The 14,333-nt window shown below is 50.0% G+C and overlaps 5 protein-coding genes across 5 annotated transcripts; 2 read left to right on the top strand and 3 right to left on the bottom strand.

The window, feature by feature from the left end:
- Positions 1 to 2,446: 2,446 nt before the first annotated feature.
- Positions 2,447 to 4,826, top strand: VFPPC_15814 (nucleoside transporter; the record flags this gene model as incomplete). The annotated part of the gene is made up of 10 exons (XM_018293567.1): positions 2,447 to 2,620; positions 2,688 to 2,777; positions 2,835 to 2,931; positions 2,997 to 3,090; positions 3,151 to 3,187; positions 3,263 to 3,583; positions 3,639 to 3,748; positions 3,818 to 4,298; positions 4,353 to 4,477; positions 4,532 to 4,826. 10 exons carry the CDS (start codon positions 2,447 to 2,449, stop codon positions 4,824 to 4,826), a joined length of 1,824 nt encoding a protein of 607 aa, XP_018145181.1.
- A 276-nt stretch (positions 4,827 to 5,102) lies between these two features.
- VFPPC_13662 (ubiquitin carboxyl-terminal hydrolase 2) lies at positions 5,103 to 6,167 on the bottom strand (the record flags this gene model as incomplete). Its single annotated transcript, XM_018291436.1, has 3 exons — positions 5,103 to 6,014; positions 6,072 to 6,085; positions 6,146 to 6,167. 3 exons carry the CDS (start codon positions 6,165 to 6,167, stop codon positions 5,103 to 5,105), a joined length of 948 nt encoding a protein of 315 aa, XP_018145180.1.
- Positions 6,168 to 7,729: 1,562 nt separating this feature from the next.
- On the bottom strand, positions 7,730 to 9,973 carry VFPPC_04572 (ubiquitin family protein; the record flags this gene model as incomplete). Its single annotated transcript, XM_018283910.1, has 2 exons — positions 7,730 to 9,625; positions 9,692 to 9,973. The coding sequence occupies 2 exons, from the start codon at positions 9,971 to 9,973 to the stop codon at positions 7,730 to 7,732; spliced, it is 2,178 nt and encodes a 725-aa protein (XP_018145179.1).
- Positions 9,974 to 11,323: 1,350 nt separating this feature from the next.
- On the top strand, positions 11,324 to 13,056 carry VFPPC_04571 (phosphatidylserine decarboxylase proenzyme 1, mitochondrial precursor; the record flags this gene model as incomplete). The annotated part of the gene is made up of 3 exons (XM_018283909.1): positions 11,324 to 11,709; positions 11,781 to 11,912; positions 11,973 to 13,056. The coding sequence occupies 3 exons, from the start codon at positions 11,324 to 11,326 to the stop codon at positions 13,054 to 13,056; spliced, it is 1,602 nt and encodes a 533-aa protein (XP_018145178.1).
- Positions 13,057 to 13,475: 419 nt separating this feature from the next.
- Positions 13,476 to 14,096, bottom strand: VFPPC_04570 (nitroreductase; the record flags this gene model as incomplete). The annotated part of the gene is made up of 1 exon (XM_018283908.1): positions 13,476 to 14,096. The coding sequence occupies one exon, from the start codon at positions 14,094 to 14,096 to the stop codon at positions 13,476 to 13,478; it is 621 nt and encodes a 206-aa protein (XP_018145177.1).
- Positions 14,097 to 14,333: the final 237 nt, after the last annotated feature.

The raw sequence follows: 14,333 nt of genomic DNA, 5'->3' as shown, positions 1-14,333 counted from the left end.
TCCGCTGGTGGATTCTCTTGACGATGATGATTTTCGAATGGCCCTTGCTCGGAGACGAGACAGAGCAGTGTGGCCAGACGCCTTTGAGCTCGTGGTCGAGATGGAATTTCGAGATAGGCTTTTTCCCTTGACGCTTCTATCTCTGTCCTTCTTCTCCCGACGCTCGCCCACTAGCTCTCGTTTTGGGTCTGTCCAAGCAACATCCCACATTGCAACGAACCCAAAGCTGGTTTGCTCAGCACGGTGTGGGAATGTTGGTACGAATCTGGGTACACTTGGCGTTCAAGCGTTGCCTTTTCTTGACTGTGTCAAATGGCAAGCCCCTTGCTTCATTAAACGATACTTAAAAATGGTCCAAACTTCGAGTGCCACAGCATGAGACGAGGTGGTTATAGAAGTAGAAGACTGGGGTGTGACAAAAGCGATGTCAAGACGGAGTCGGGAAGATTAAGCAGCAAAGGGCTATTTCTCGCTTATTGTGCAGGATCATGGCGATTGGGAGATTTCTGCTTATCGGAACCGACTCAGAGCACCTTCTGAACGGCACGTGGCGAAAGGTAATCGAAATTTTATAACTGGTGCTGGCTGAGGATCCAAGTGCGCCAGAGATGTCATCCAATGATGCGCACTAGAGGTCGTAGCACGGTGGTCATTAATGCAGCTTCCCGCTGCAGTGTGACAAGAAGCAGAAGATGGGATCAAGATAAAACATGAGATTGGGTCCAGGAAAAGGATATGTGCTGACGATGTGCCCGACTCTGCGGTTATGCGGTTCGATGTTCGCAGGAAGGATTTGATGCGAGCAGATTCTGGTCTGTCTGGTCTGGTGCAGTGAACCGAGTTGATCCACAAACTCGGCATGGCCAATCAATTATTTCTCGTGCCTTCTTCTTCTTTGCTTAGCGAGCCGAATTCTCTCCTTTCGGCTGCAACTGAGTCTGGTCCTTGTGGCTCGCACAAGAGTAGAGTACAAGACTTGGGACGAACTCGTTCACTCGGAGGGACCACGGTTTGAAACATTGCATGCTGACAAGGTCCTCAAAGGGCCATTGCAAGGGGACTTTCTCTATTCTCTATCTTTTTGCTGATTCACACGGCTCCATAAGCCACATGTCCAATTGCTTGTCTCATGTGAGGAATATACAGTGTCGATATGTAGTAATAACAACGATAGCCCGCATCTACAATTTGAGGAAACACTTTGTCTGCTTGACTAAACTTTATGGGTATTCCGTTCTGACTGCTTGATTCTTGCTTTCTTTGACCGTCTCGGCCATGTCCGAACCTCTCTCATCGTACTCATATGGTCAAAGGTCATCGGCTGCCGTCCACCCGGCACTTGTGTACCAGTAACACAATCAGAAAATGATCTGTTTGGAGTACCTCGCATGCAGCAGGTGCATTTCAATCACGCTAATTCTCAACCCTATGGCAGGGATGACTTCACGGCTCACCCTGTCAACAACTTTGTGCGAGGTTGCCACGGCATCTTTGTCGGCATGTCTGGTCAGGTCAGTGCAGGATCTCTGGAGTGGAACGAACAAAGGGGCTTTGTATTCTGGTCAAGCTCTATTCCCCAAAGGTACAGTAAGCCCCAGCTTCATTGTTGGGTAAAAATCTATGTGTTTGAGATTCTGAAACAAAGGATAAAAAAACGTGGCAGTCTTGGCTAAATTAAGAGATTCTTCATCGACACGTATGAACCTTTCGTAGAAACCGATCTACTAATAACTAGAAAAATAACAACATGCCAAAACATCATCTGCGTTAAACTTAAATGGCTAGAAACAAATTCGATTAACAATCTTTCCTCCCGTCCCGTGCCCAGTGTGGTAGGGCAAGAGTCCTCAGGAATTTACTCGTCGGCATTTCACGGCGTTTTGAGCAACGAAGCACAGAGTGAACCCGTGCTCCAACGTGGACACTCAGTCTCCGTAATATTACTCAAGGGGATTTCAATTTGCCCTCAGGTTACCTCTTCCTCTTTTGGGTGATATCGTGCCATACATAGTCAAGATTTCGTAGTGATGCAGAGATGATACATGGGAAGCTCCCGTGCCCTTGCCTCGACAAGCCCCTCGAAACCTATTCATGTTAGCTACGTTGAACATGGGAGGACCATTCTTATCCTGTGGCAATCTGAAGTAACTCGAACCAAGTTCCTGGCCATCTTACTCTTGACATGTTCAGTGTTCCATCCATTCTCCTTGCCAGGCTCGCATTGGTCAGTCCTACTCCAAAGTTGCCAACTGCCAACTGCCAGCTGTCTCCCAGTCCTAAAATTCTGTCCGTAAAATTTCTCGCTCACTTTTCGTTCACTTCACATTTCCAAACTAAACCCCCCTTTTCGTCTCGTTCTCCCACTTCTCTCGGCCTTCTCCTCTCGTCTCCCCTCTGCTCACTCTTCAACATCGTATGTCTAGTGCTTCCAGATCTACCATCAGCAATGACCCTTACTCGACACAACAGAAACCAACAACACCCCGCTGCCGTATCGAGCCCCTTCTCACAAAAGAGACCGTCTGTCATGATGGAGTTACGCAAGTTCTTCCATTCGATCGACCTTTGGGTCGCTAGATCTCGTTTTGGCAGCTACTTTCATCTTGGTGGTAGCGACAACGTATGCCATGCCACACTTTCATCCAAACTAAACCTGGTCTAATTCGCTAATCATGCCTTCGATCTAGCCCAACAAGATTGAAAATGCAAGCTTCTGCCGCGAGGTTCGAGCTGGTCTGACTACCTTTGCAACAATGGCATACATCATTTCTGTCAATGTCAGTCGTTCACCAATCTACACTTTGCTACCGCGGCAAGACCTAATTCTGTCCTAGGCGTCTCTGCTGTCACAAACTGGTGGCCCCTGTGTCTGTGATCTCAGTGCTAGAGAGGCATGCGACAGTGTTCCAGAATACAAGGCTTGCAAAGAAGGTCAGTGAGCTCAGACCATATCATCGTGGTGCCGCTCCAGCGACTTACATGCTAACGAAGCCTAGATGTTCGTCGAGACTTGATCACTGCCACGGCTGCCATTGCTGGACTATCAAGTCTTGTCTTTGGTATCTTGACAAATTTGCCGGTGGCACTCGCGTAAGACGATTTTCAAGAGCAGTCCTTAACCAGTCCTTCCCAACTGACAAAGTAATGCAGACCTGGCATGGGTCTTAACGCCTACTTTGCTTTCCAGGTAACCATATTATCAATGTCATCTCTCAACTCAAGTCTTCCGTGTTCGGAATCTAACATGACAAATTTTCATCAGGTTGTGGGTGTAAATGGAAACGGCAAGATCCCCTATCAAACTGCTCTCACGGCCGTCTTTATCGAGGGTATCATCTTCATCGTACTCGCACTCACTGGCATGAGACAATGGCTGGTCAAACTTATCCCCTCCACACTGAAGGTTGCTACAGGAGTAGGTATCGGCTTCTTTCTGACAGAGATTGGGCTGTCCTACTCAGTCGGCATCGGAGCCATCACCGGTGGAGGCAGAGCAACCCCCCTAGCATTAGGAGGATGCCCTCCAGAGCTACTCAGCGCAACTACAGGAATGTGTGAATCAGGTCAAATGACTAATCCCAAGGTTTGAACCTCTCTCCAAGTACTTAGACAACACAGCAAACTAACTTCATCTGCAGATGTGGCTGGGCATATTCTGCGGTGGCCTCGTCACCGCTTTCTTGATGGCATACCGTATCAAGTACTCTCTCGTCATTGGCATTGCACTTGTATCTGTCATATCTTGGCCGTACGTACTGCCTTCCTTAACCTATATTCCAAAGACGAGGCATGTATATTGACAGCTTTGTTGATATAGTCGCAATACCCCCGTGACTTACTTCCCTGATACGGAAGAGGGTAACTCACGCTTTGACTTCTTCAAGCAAATCGTCGCCTGGCATCCAATGGAGAAGACACTCAACCAGCTTGACTGGACATTTAGCAACAGCGGCTCCCAATTTGCTCTCGCTCTTTTCACTTTCCTCTACGTTGATATTATTGATGCAACAGCGACGCTGTATTCAATGGTTCGTTTCTGCGGGGTCGACGATCGCAAGGACGGCGACTTTCGTCGTTCTACGTTGGCATATTGCACTGATGCATTCTTCATATCCATTGGTGCCTTGCTCGGATCATCGCCAGTCACAGCATTCATTGAAAGTGGAGCGGGCATCGCTGAAGGTGGTCGAACAGGAATTGCAGCAATCGTTTCTGGATTGTGCTTCTTAGTTTCCATCTTCTTCGCGCCTATATTTGCGTCCCTGCCTCCATGGGCAACGGGTTGTACTCTCGTCATGGTAGGTCCAAACTCAGTGCTTTTGTTGTGGTTCTCCTAACTAGGGCATAAACAGGTCGGTTGCATGATGATTCGCCAAATTACACAGGTGAATTGGTATTATATTGGTGATGTACTTCCTTCATTTATAGTAATGGCCTTCATTCCATTCAGCTACAGCGTTGCCTACGGACTCATTGCGTAGGTCCTCCATCTCCTAACCACTTTCAAACTACATCTAACAGATCTATTCAGAGGAATATTTGTATACGCCGTGTTGAACGGCTTAGTGGGACTAATTTTGTATGTAAGTGGTGGCCGCATCGAGCCACGTGAGTATGATCTCAAGGAATATTGGACTTGGAAGGGAATTGGCCGTCCACCTTGGTTTGTCAGAGCAATGCAACGCCGCCGCGGAGACACCAATGAAGATAGCAACACCACGTCGGACAGAGATACTAATGATGATATGGACCGCTTGTCTTCGATGACTCGGATCAAAACCATCTCCAACGACTACTCCACGACAAACGAAGAGCGAAAAGCTTGAGGGTTCTAAATGAGTTGCAGGTCCGGCGGTGGAGACAAATGGCTGTCGTTGATGTCTAGTAGTGTCAAGCATATGTAGCTACTTAGCTAGTCTAACAAGAGGAATCGTGATCTATTGCAATGAAGCTAGCCCGCCAGGATATTTGATGAACAAGAAGAAAACCCGTCAACTTTCATGGTCCTGTATGTCCAACAGTGGTGAAAACGTGGAGGGTATCATAGCATGAGATACATAAACCAGCGCCGAATATATTGCTTGCTATCATCGCGGCATGTCTTATTCCATTTCAACATCCCCATCCCCCTTCCTCAATGCCCTCTCCGCTGTTTTCCGTCGTTCAAGACTTTCATCAACCCATTTATCCACGGCAGCATCGCCGCCTTCGTCGAGCCTTGAGCCGACCACACCTTTGAGCACTTCACCAGCGAAACCAACAAAGTTGTGTCTCCTGAGAGCGTTCTCAAATTGCCAGTCGCGGCGTTTTCTCTCTTCTCTCGCCAACAATTCGTCGTCACCAAATTCGCGGGCACGGACGCGTAGATCACGACACATGGCAAGTAGGTTGAATCGAATTTCCGACGTTTCGTAACGTGCCACACGCCGTTGTAGGACCTCTACAACTTTTGCTGGGAATGAATCCAGAGTACATGCTCCATGGGAGATGGGAGCAGGCTGCAATCCGTCGAGTTCGTACAATGTGCCGTTCACGGGCGTGTAGGCAATGAAATGGAAGGCATCTTCAGCTTCTCCGGTCTTCTGCGTCTCGTCCGCAAAGGGACTACTTCGGGCAAAGCTGTTGTGTACCTCTCTGATCAAATCGGAATTGCTCAACGCCTCGCCCCGGAATTCGGGTGGCAGGACCATGGTGAACTCGCGAAAATCTCGCATCTGTGATCCAATGTCGACGTCTTCGGTCTTGTTCATCAAAACACTTAGGAGTGCTTGCGTCGCACAGGCATTTTGTATCGTTTGGGCGGCAAAAAAGATGTGTTCTGACGAAGCATGGTCAAAGGATCCGTCGAGCGGCCCGTCTGGCGTAGCATATGGTCGGTCGGTCGGGTACTTGAAGAGAAAGATTACTCCGTAGAGCGGTTGGAGAGTGACAAGTTCGGATGGATCGAGAGTGAGAAGCTCTTCGAACTGGACATTCTTGACTCCGAGGTTCTCGATGAGAGACGTGAAAACGCCCTGTAGAAAATTAGTCAGGAGAGGAGCCTTGGGCCTGGGTTTTAGCTCTGTTCATACTGCGTCGGATTCGACTATCGGGGACAGAGGTTAGCAAGTGAACTATTCGTTGCGCAAGTCGGGCAGCTACCTACTGGTATTCCATCCGCCACTCATGGTTGCGAAAGTGATGCTATACTTTTGGGGTTAGTCCAAAGAGCCCCGATAGCTGGAATGTCCCAATTAGCCGCAGGTATAGATGGCGGTGTACTGGGTTTGGTTCGTAGTCGTATTCAGAAAGTTTGGACGGATAAGTTCATGGATCATTTGTATCGGACAGGTTGCGGCGAGCTTGACCTGCGAAAGCGCCAGGCGTTTCTAAACGTGGAGTTGCCACCTGCCTGATAAGATAAGAGCAACCAGCCCAAGTCTCAATATACTGCATCTCCAGCTCGATTCAAATCGTCGCCGACAACTACTAAGAAATTTGAGAATACTTCACATTGATGCTGTACTAGTCTATAGCTTGCAACAACAAAAGCAGGATTCTTAGAGGTACAAATTGTACACACTATCCCATTGCCGGTTCCATCGGTAACAGGGCAAGCTCCGCCGCTGGGGATTGTCAGTCTCCAGGTAACCATCCAAGGACTCATTTAAAGAAGAAAAATGAGAAAAATGTACATAGACTTCATATCTAAAATAAACCCTGGTCTTTTTCGCCAGCCCAATCCCACCACTTAAAATTCCAACAATTCTTTGGCACAGACCCGACTACAGAACACTGTGTTACATGCCACAAAGGGATTGCGTTGCAGGCAAAACATCCGCTGCGCAGGGTAACACCACGAGTTAGCTCGTTATCTGTTCTGTCTGATTTCGGCCAAACAGGAGAACTTACAAATTGCAGACTCATAGCCGCAAGCTTCAATGACGCAGTCAGATGCTTGGCCCTGAATGGCGCCAAAACTGCCACAAACGCAGCTCGTATCTGTCACATCGCAACTGGTAATGTCGTGAATAGCATCAACAACACATGACTGCGCACAGTCTGGGATACCAGGGATATTTTGGGCATATGTAAAAGCCGCAAGGGTGAAAAAAGTAGTGATGAACTTCATTTTGGCGATGGCTAAAGCTTAATGGTTTCTCTTTGGCGTATATATCCGTCGCCTTCAACTACGATGTTCGCAGGCGTGGCTGGGTCAAGCAGGATTATATACAAGCTTAGTGACCGAAGCACACTACGGCGCCTTTCCGGGACTTGTTTGCCCAGGAGACGCCACGGTATGCACATCCATCATTAGGTCAAGTATCTGGGCACGAATGACGCACATCCGTCTTATCCCTTTGCCGGTCTTGTCCATATCAGGATCGTCAAAAGGGGACCTGTGAAAGAGATAATGACTAGCAACAGCAACATTCCAGCTTAAAAGATGTCAGCTTAACTTTCAGTCGCCTCTCAGGAATTCGGAAGTTCAGATTAATTGTAGCCACTTGTACAACAGCTAACATGTCAGCGGAAACATCTTTACGAACCGAACTGGGCGCAACAACAACCACAGGAGCAGGCAAGTGGAGGAAGGGAAGAGAGACAAAGACAGGAGACTATCCAAAGATGGCGCTGGAACTCGCAACATTCTTCAAATCGCTCGCTATGGTGTGCAGCATACACATTCAAACAGTATTCCGCCCTCTCTCATCCATCCATAAAACCTTTACACGTCTAGAAGCCGTTTCTACAGAGCAATCAGATCCTCTCCAAGACCATCTCTCCGGACCCTTTCCTGAGGCTGTTCTTGCCTATCATTATTTTGTGATGATTCTTCCTGTGTCGGGTTACTTGCATCAGTCTCGTTATTATTTTGGTTCCCATTCTCTTGAATAGCATTGCCCTCTGCCTCTGTCCCAGCCTCTGGAACAGTCGCCGCTGCCGCTGCCGCTTCCTCTGCTTCCCGCCTTCGTGCTTCTTCAGCCCGCGTCTCGGCCTCCAGGTTGGCGATGTGCCTTTCCGCCACTCCTGGAGCAATGCTAGCTAGAAAGAGCAGTCCGGCTCGCTCCAGCCTGCGTACTTGAACTGTGAACCAGCTCTGACGTTCGCGTTCTGCCATTAACCTCGCAGCCATCTGTGCCGGATCTAACTCCCTCGTTTGAGCAAGTGGCTGGTGCTCTTGGCCGGGAGCATCTCCTGCCGGTAAACGTTGTTGCCTGCGAACATGCTGTTCCGGGGTGGGAAGAAGACCTTCTATATGTCTTCCAATGGGTCGCCAGGCATTTTCAGCGACACCATTCAATATCCCTGTGCTCAGGAGGAAGACCAGGATAGCAAGACATATAACAGTGAGCCACCTCGACCAGCTGGAATTAGGGGATGTAAAAAGCCAGACAAACACAGCTAAGCGGAATATTAACCATATATGAGGCCATGCCTGCAGCAAAAGTGGTGGGATACCTGCCGCTGGGGGATTTGCTGGGTGCAGGCCAGCCTGTGGAACGGCTGGTGGTGGTGCCTGGTCGTTCATCGCATCTGCATTGTTCCGCTGCTGTTGCGGCGGTTGGTGTTGTTGATGTTGTTGAGGAGTATGTTGGTGATTGTTGCTCTGAGGTGTGGCCGGCTGTACGCCAGCAAAGGCGAGATTAGAACTGCTAGCTACTGGCCGGAGGTGAGGCATGCTGCTCTGGAATCTCAATCTTGGGGTGTAGTATGTCTCCGCAGTCGAATTGTTCAGGAGTAGTGCTCGCGGCCCTTCTGGAGATGATAAAATATAGACCTCCATGCCTTGGCGTGCTGGGTTAGTTTGAAATCCTGTGGACATGGGGAGCTGGCCGGTTCCCAGGCCAGGTCTTATGTTGAAATCTGGTGTGGCGCGGCCACTGACAGATATCGGTACACCATGACCGTGTATAGGCGTAGTAACCCCAGGTTGGTTCAGTGATCTGCTGTGCAAGGAGGCACCAGAGGCACTTCTCTGCATCGCACTCGTCATTGCAGCTGTAGCTTGGCTGGCATCGGCCCCACGCAAGATGTTCTGAACATCAACTGGGGAAAGGCCGGGTTGCTGGCCAGGTGTTCCGGACCTAATAACTGTTTCAACTTGATAGCTATGTCCATTCGGACCAATGGTCTCACGATATACCGTGTGACTTGGTGCCGGACTAGCCCGACCTCCGCTGGGGTCTGCTGCGTTCCCTGCGGCGTGGTTGGCACCACCACCCCCAGTATCTCCGATACCTCGCATCCCCATGTGAGCTCGCCCACGCTGATTCTGGTGAACAATAGCCCTAGTCATAGCTTCTCGTTGAATCTGACTGAGCCAGTTGCTCATGTTTTGATGCTGTTGTTGGAAAGCCAATGCAGGATCGGTGGGTGGATGCGGTTGGGCTGGGGCAGGAGATGGCACGCGAGCGTTGCGACCGTCGGCAGCAGCCGGTTGGGAGTGTGTTCTTCTTGCAAATGCGGGAGGCGGCTGCGGTCCAAAATGAATCTGAGTCCCTTGTTGTACCATTGGAGATGGAGCATGGCCGGTCGACGCAGGACTAAGGCCTCGAGTCGTCGTGGGTGCCGGACTAGAGGAGTGGCTATCGGTCGATTCCCTGACGACTAGATGAATGGTATGTCTGTCGGGTGTTCGAAGCTGTCAGGGGAGATCGGTCTTGTCAGTACTTGTAGTTCGGGGTGTAATTACGGAAGCAGCACGTACAGCATCAGCACCAAATACATCCAGCAAGCTGTCCGACTCACGTAGCAGGGCTCTCCCTCGATGGATAAGTCGCTGGTTCTCGTCGGCTGGCCGGAGAGGAAGCGCTTGGCGAATTCTGTCCTTGAGCTGTTTGATAGTGGTCACTGCCGGCAAGTCTGGGAAAAGAAGAGGGCGATTCACTCCAACAGAGGGGGACAGAATTTGGAGATTGACTGCAAGCTCCTCGGGAGCTCCTATGCCGGTAGCCTCGGTTGGCTGTGGCTCTGACGGCCCAGGCGCCATCGCTAATCGTTCAGAAATATTTGGCAATCGAGAAAGCGACGACGTGAATACGGTCGTAGATGCGGCAATCTCCTAAAGAAGTACAAGGGCGGTCGTTCTTTGGCAGGTCATGTCTTGTCCCAACTCAGACGGCGGTGACAAACACGCCAGGCTCGACCGGAGTTGAGTAACACCGTGTGTTCAATTTTTTTCGGCGGCGAGAGTTGGAAAACAGATGTCGTTGCAAAAGCAAAACCACCAAATCGACTATTCTCGAGTCGGGTGGTCAGGACAAAATGCAGAATGTGGCATCAGACAAAAGCAATGGTCGAGCATAAGTAAGCTCACTGGTCGGTGCAGTCTGGTCTGTTGTTGTCTGGCATCATTCTAAAGTTCCACGGTGGCTTTCCAGCTCTGGGAGGTACGTACCTACTACGTGTAGGTGACCAACCGCAAAGCCCAGCTCCATAAATTACTCCATGCAAGTACGTCTGCTTGTACCTGACTGCTTCCTACCTGATTTAGGTTTAGCGCATCAATCCGAGAGCTACCAGATTGACATCTCTTCCGCCAGGCGCAACGCTGCCACGACAATCAAGTCGCTCAGACTCAAAATAAAATTTAATCTGAGTTCAATAGTGTTGCAAATTTCCAAGTTGTAATTCAGCGTATCTGAAGCTTCCGTAGGACCAACCATTGACTCAACTGATAACAACGTGCTTAGCAATTAGGTGGGAAGCACTCAAGTGCCTGTGACGACTCAACAACCAGCACCATCTAGACATATTGCGTGAAGGGAGCAAAATGGCTCGCTTACAAGTACTACATTTGTCGGTGTCTATAAAATACTCCGATAATCAAGTGATGCACTTAATTTGGTTTCAAAGGGGCATTTCACGCGTTCCTTGAATTCTTCAATGTTGCCCGATGCAGAGTACAACTTCCAGACAGCACGTTCCATCAACATTGTATCAATTGATGTCAAGTCAATGTGCTGGTCTCTATCGCCAGTCCCACTACCACTAACGGTTTGTAGCGTCCTACAGTAACGCAGCCCAGCAGACCCAAGTACCTGCAATGCCCCACTGCAAGGTGTCAGCCTGAGGAGCCAGCCCAGCAGCACAGCACTCAAGTGCTCTCAACGGGCTGGCTGCTCGTCAGAGTCATGGTGTCAACTGACCCATGACGAGCCACCTCAAGCTGTTGTTGACGCAACAACTGTCCCATGCGCGTCAATGCGACGTATCGTCAACTATCCAATTCCTTAAACACAGCTTGGAATTGAGCCAATGCTAAACGAATAGCTTCCCGCACACCTTTCTCCTCGTTTTAAGGACTCCTACCTCGCCTTTCTGTCGGCCACTGACCATGATGGCAACTCTGGGAGTTGGCTCCGGCCAGCTCCTCCGACGTCATGCCCTAGCCAACATGCGCGGACGATGCTCTGGCTGCGCGGACCAGCATGTCACAACTCTCATGACAAATTATAGATACTCCCTGCGATATCCAATTGCCGTGCGAAACTTCACGTCGCGATCTGGCGGACGCCCGAGGTTCTCTCAGCGCCTGGGGGAGGCACTCCGCAATAGCAAGATAACCTGGTACCACATTCCTGTTGGCGTGGGCATTGGCTTCCTCGGCCTGGTACAGTTTTATAAAGTCACCGCAAGGGAGCAAGAGAAGCGAAGGCAGGAGCAGGATGGTGTACCTGACGATCAACCGCGAAAGCGTCGCAGAATTCGACCTGACGGACCATGGTATGGCGCAACCAGCAAACTCGGAATCTGTTCCCTTCCCATGCAGGCATGCTAACAGACCTGTTTTTAAGGCAAGTCCAGGTAATGTCAACGCTACCTCTGAAGGCCATTTCGCGACTGTGGGGGAAATTCAACGAATTGACTATTCCATACTACCTTCGCGTGCCTGGATTCAAGCTCTACTCATTCATATTTGGTGTTAAGTAAGTCTTGGGATGGAAGAAGCCATATCAAAAAACCGGCGTTGCTAATCTTAATTCAAGTCTCGATGAAGTATCCGAACCCGACCTGCACATTTATCCAAATCTAGCCGCCTTCTTTTACCGAACACTTAAGCCAGGGGCGAGACCCCTCGATCCCGATAGTCATGCGCTGCTCTCGCCATCTGATGGTAAAATCCTTCAATATGGAAGAATCGAGGGAGGAGATATTGAACAAGTCAAGGGCATGACCTACAGTGTCGATGCGTTGCTGGGTAAAAACACACCAACCGCGAGCATCGCATCGGGCCAGAGCTCCGCGTCTGGCCAAAGCAGTATTGGTGTAACTCACGGAGATGAAGATATTGTGAAGCAGGAGGAAGAATTCGCAAAGATGAATGGCATCTCCTACACCCTTCCGGACCTGTTGTCGGGTCAACATGATGCTCAAAAACCTCACCCGATGCCAGATGAGTCGACCGAAGCCTCCGCGAGGGCCGTGTCGGAAGTCCGGGCAGAATTGGCTCTTGGAGAAAAACCGTGGTACGATCTTGTTTCGGCAGACAAGAACACATCACTTTATTACGCCGTGATCTATCTAGCTCCAGGGGATTACCACAGATTTCACTCACCCACAAACTGGGTCGTTGAGCGGCGACGCCATTTTGCCGGAGAGTTGTATAGCGTTTCCCCCTACTTGCAACGAACACTGCCCGGTCTGTTTACCCTTAACGAGCGCGTAGTACTCCTGGGTCGATGGCGGTATGGTTTCTTCAGCTATGTTCCTGTTGGTGCCACAAATGTTGGTTCTATCAAGATCAACTTTGATCGTGAGTTGCGAACCAACAGCCTGTTGACTGACACGGCTGCGGATCACGCCGCAGAGGAAGCGACCAAACGTGGCGAGCCCTATGCGGGATTTGCCGAGGCCACTTACGAGGGTGCAAGCTCAGTCCTCCACGGCCACGCACTCCGTCGAGGCGAGGAGATGGGTGGGTTTCAACTAGGCAGCACCATTGTTTTGGTATTCGAAGCACCTTCGGAAAGGGTAGAGAACGGCAAGCCCAGCCAAGGGTGGCACTGGGCTGTCGAAAAGGGACAGACGATCAAGATGGGACAAGCACTTGGACGCATCTTGGAGGATTAGGCAACAATGCCATTGTAACAACAATCTACATTGTGAAAGCACAATGTTAATCTGTCCATTATAATGGAGGAGTGTCTTCCACCAAGTTACATCATAGTGTAGTGACATAAACTCACATATCAATCAAGGCAAATACAAGTTGACACAAGTTGGCAGCAATGTAAAGTAGATTTCCTCTATCCTATGCCGTATCTTTCTACTATGAAGACAGGGCAAGCCACCTTGGCAGTATCTCTATGAGCATGGCAAAGCATGTTGGCCCTTTTCTCTAAAACCGTAATAGTATGCACCAATAACTCCGCGACTAAATTCCAATCCTCTCCCCAAAAAGCAATGCGTAAAATATATTGCGCCGCTTACAGTACGCTATGCATTGCACAAAGTCCCATCATGTTTCCTCCCACTTCCTTCTTGGTCGTCTAAGCACCAAAGACCTTGACGCGCTCCTCGAGAGGCTTAAACTCCTTTTCACCCGGTTCACCAGCACGGCCGCCAAAGACCAGCTGGGCATTGAGCTTCCAGCTCTTGGGGAGGTTCCAGGTATCAGCAACTTGTACGTCAATCAGGGGATTGTAGTGCTGCAAGTTGGCACCAAGGCCCTCGAGCTCGAGGCCAGTCCAGAGGAGAAGCTGCTGCATAGCGGCACTCTGGCTGGCCCAGTTGGGGAAACGGTCGGCGTAGGCAGGGAAAGCGGCCTGCATGCCCTTAACGGCGTCTTGGTCTTCGAAGAAGAGGATAGTGCCGGCAGCGTTCTTGAACATGGTCATGCGATCCTCGGTGTGCTTCCACTTGTCGTCGGGGACGATGGCTCGCAACGTTGAGGTGGCAATGTCCCAGAGCTTGTCGTGTTCAGCGCCGAAAAGGACGACAGCTCGGTTGGACTGCGAGTTGAAGGAGGATGGGGTGTGGAGGGTGGCTTCGTTGACGAGTTCCTGGATGCGGCTGGTAGAGATGGTGAGGTTCTTGTCCAGGGCGTAGATGGTGCGGCGGGCCTTGGCCATCTGGAAGAGAACATCGGCGGAAAGCTTGGCGGCAGACATTTTATTGTTTGGTTTGTGGTTTTTGGGATATGAGTTTGATGGTATAGTTAAGGTTGGGTTTGTTGGATCAAGTGTATGTGTGGGCGAGATTGTTGTAGTGAATTCGGGCTGGCTACTTGGGGTGCTTGATGTGTTGATGTGCGATTGGGAAACTGATCTGTTGTATTGAAGTAGATGAATATGGGATCTATATATACTTGGCCTTTGGAGGAATGCAGGATCAGTCCGTGCTTGGAT

The sequence above is a fragment of the Pochonia chlamydosporia genome, chromosome 3 (genome assembly GCF_001653235.2).
Source record: "Pochonia chlamydosporia 170 chromosome 3, whole genome shotgun sequence".
In the NCBI taxonomy this organism is placed as follows: domain Eukaryota; kingdom Fungi; phylum Ascomycota; class Sordariomycetes; order Hypocreales; family Clavicipitaceae; genus Pochonia; species Pochonia chlamydosporia.
The sequence above is the reverse complement of the archived record's forward strand: the minus strand, read 5'-3'. Positions and strand labels throughout refer to the sequence as shown.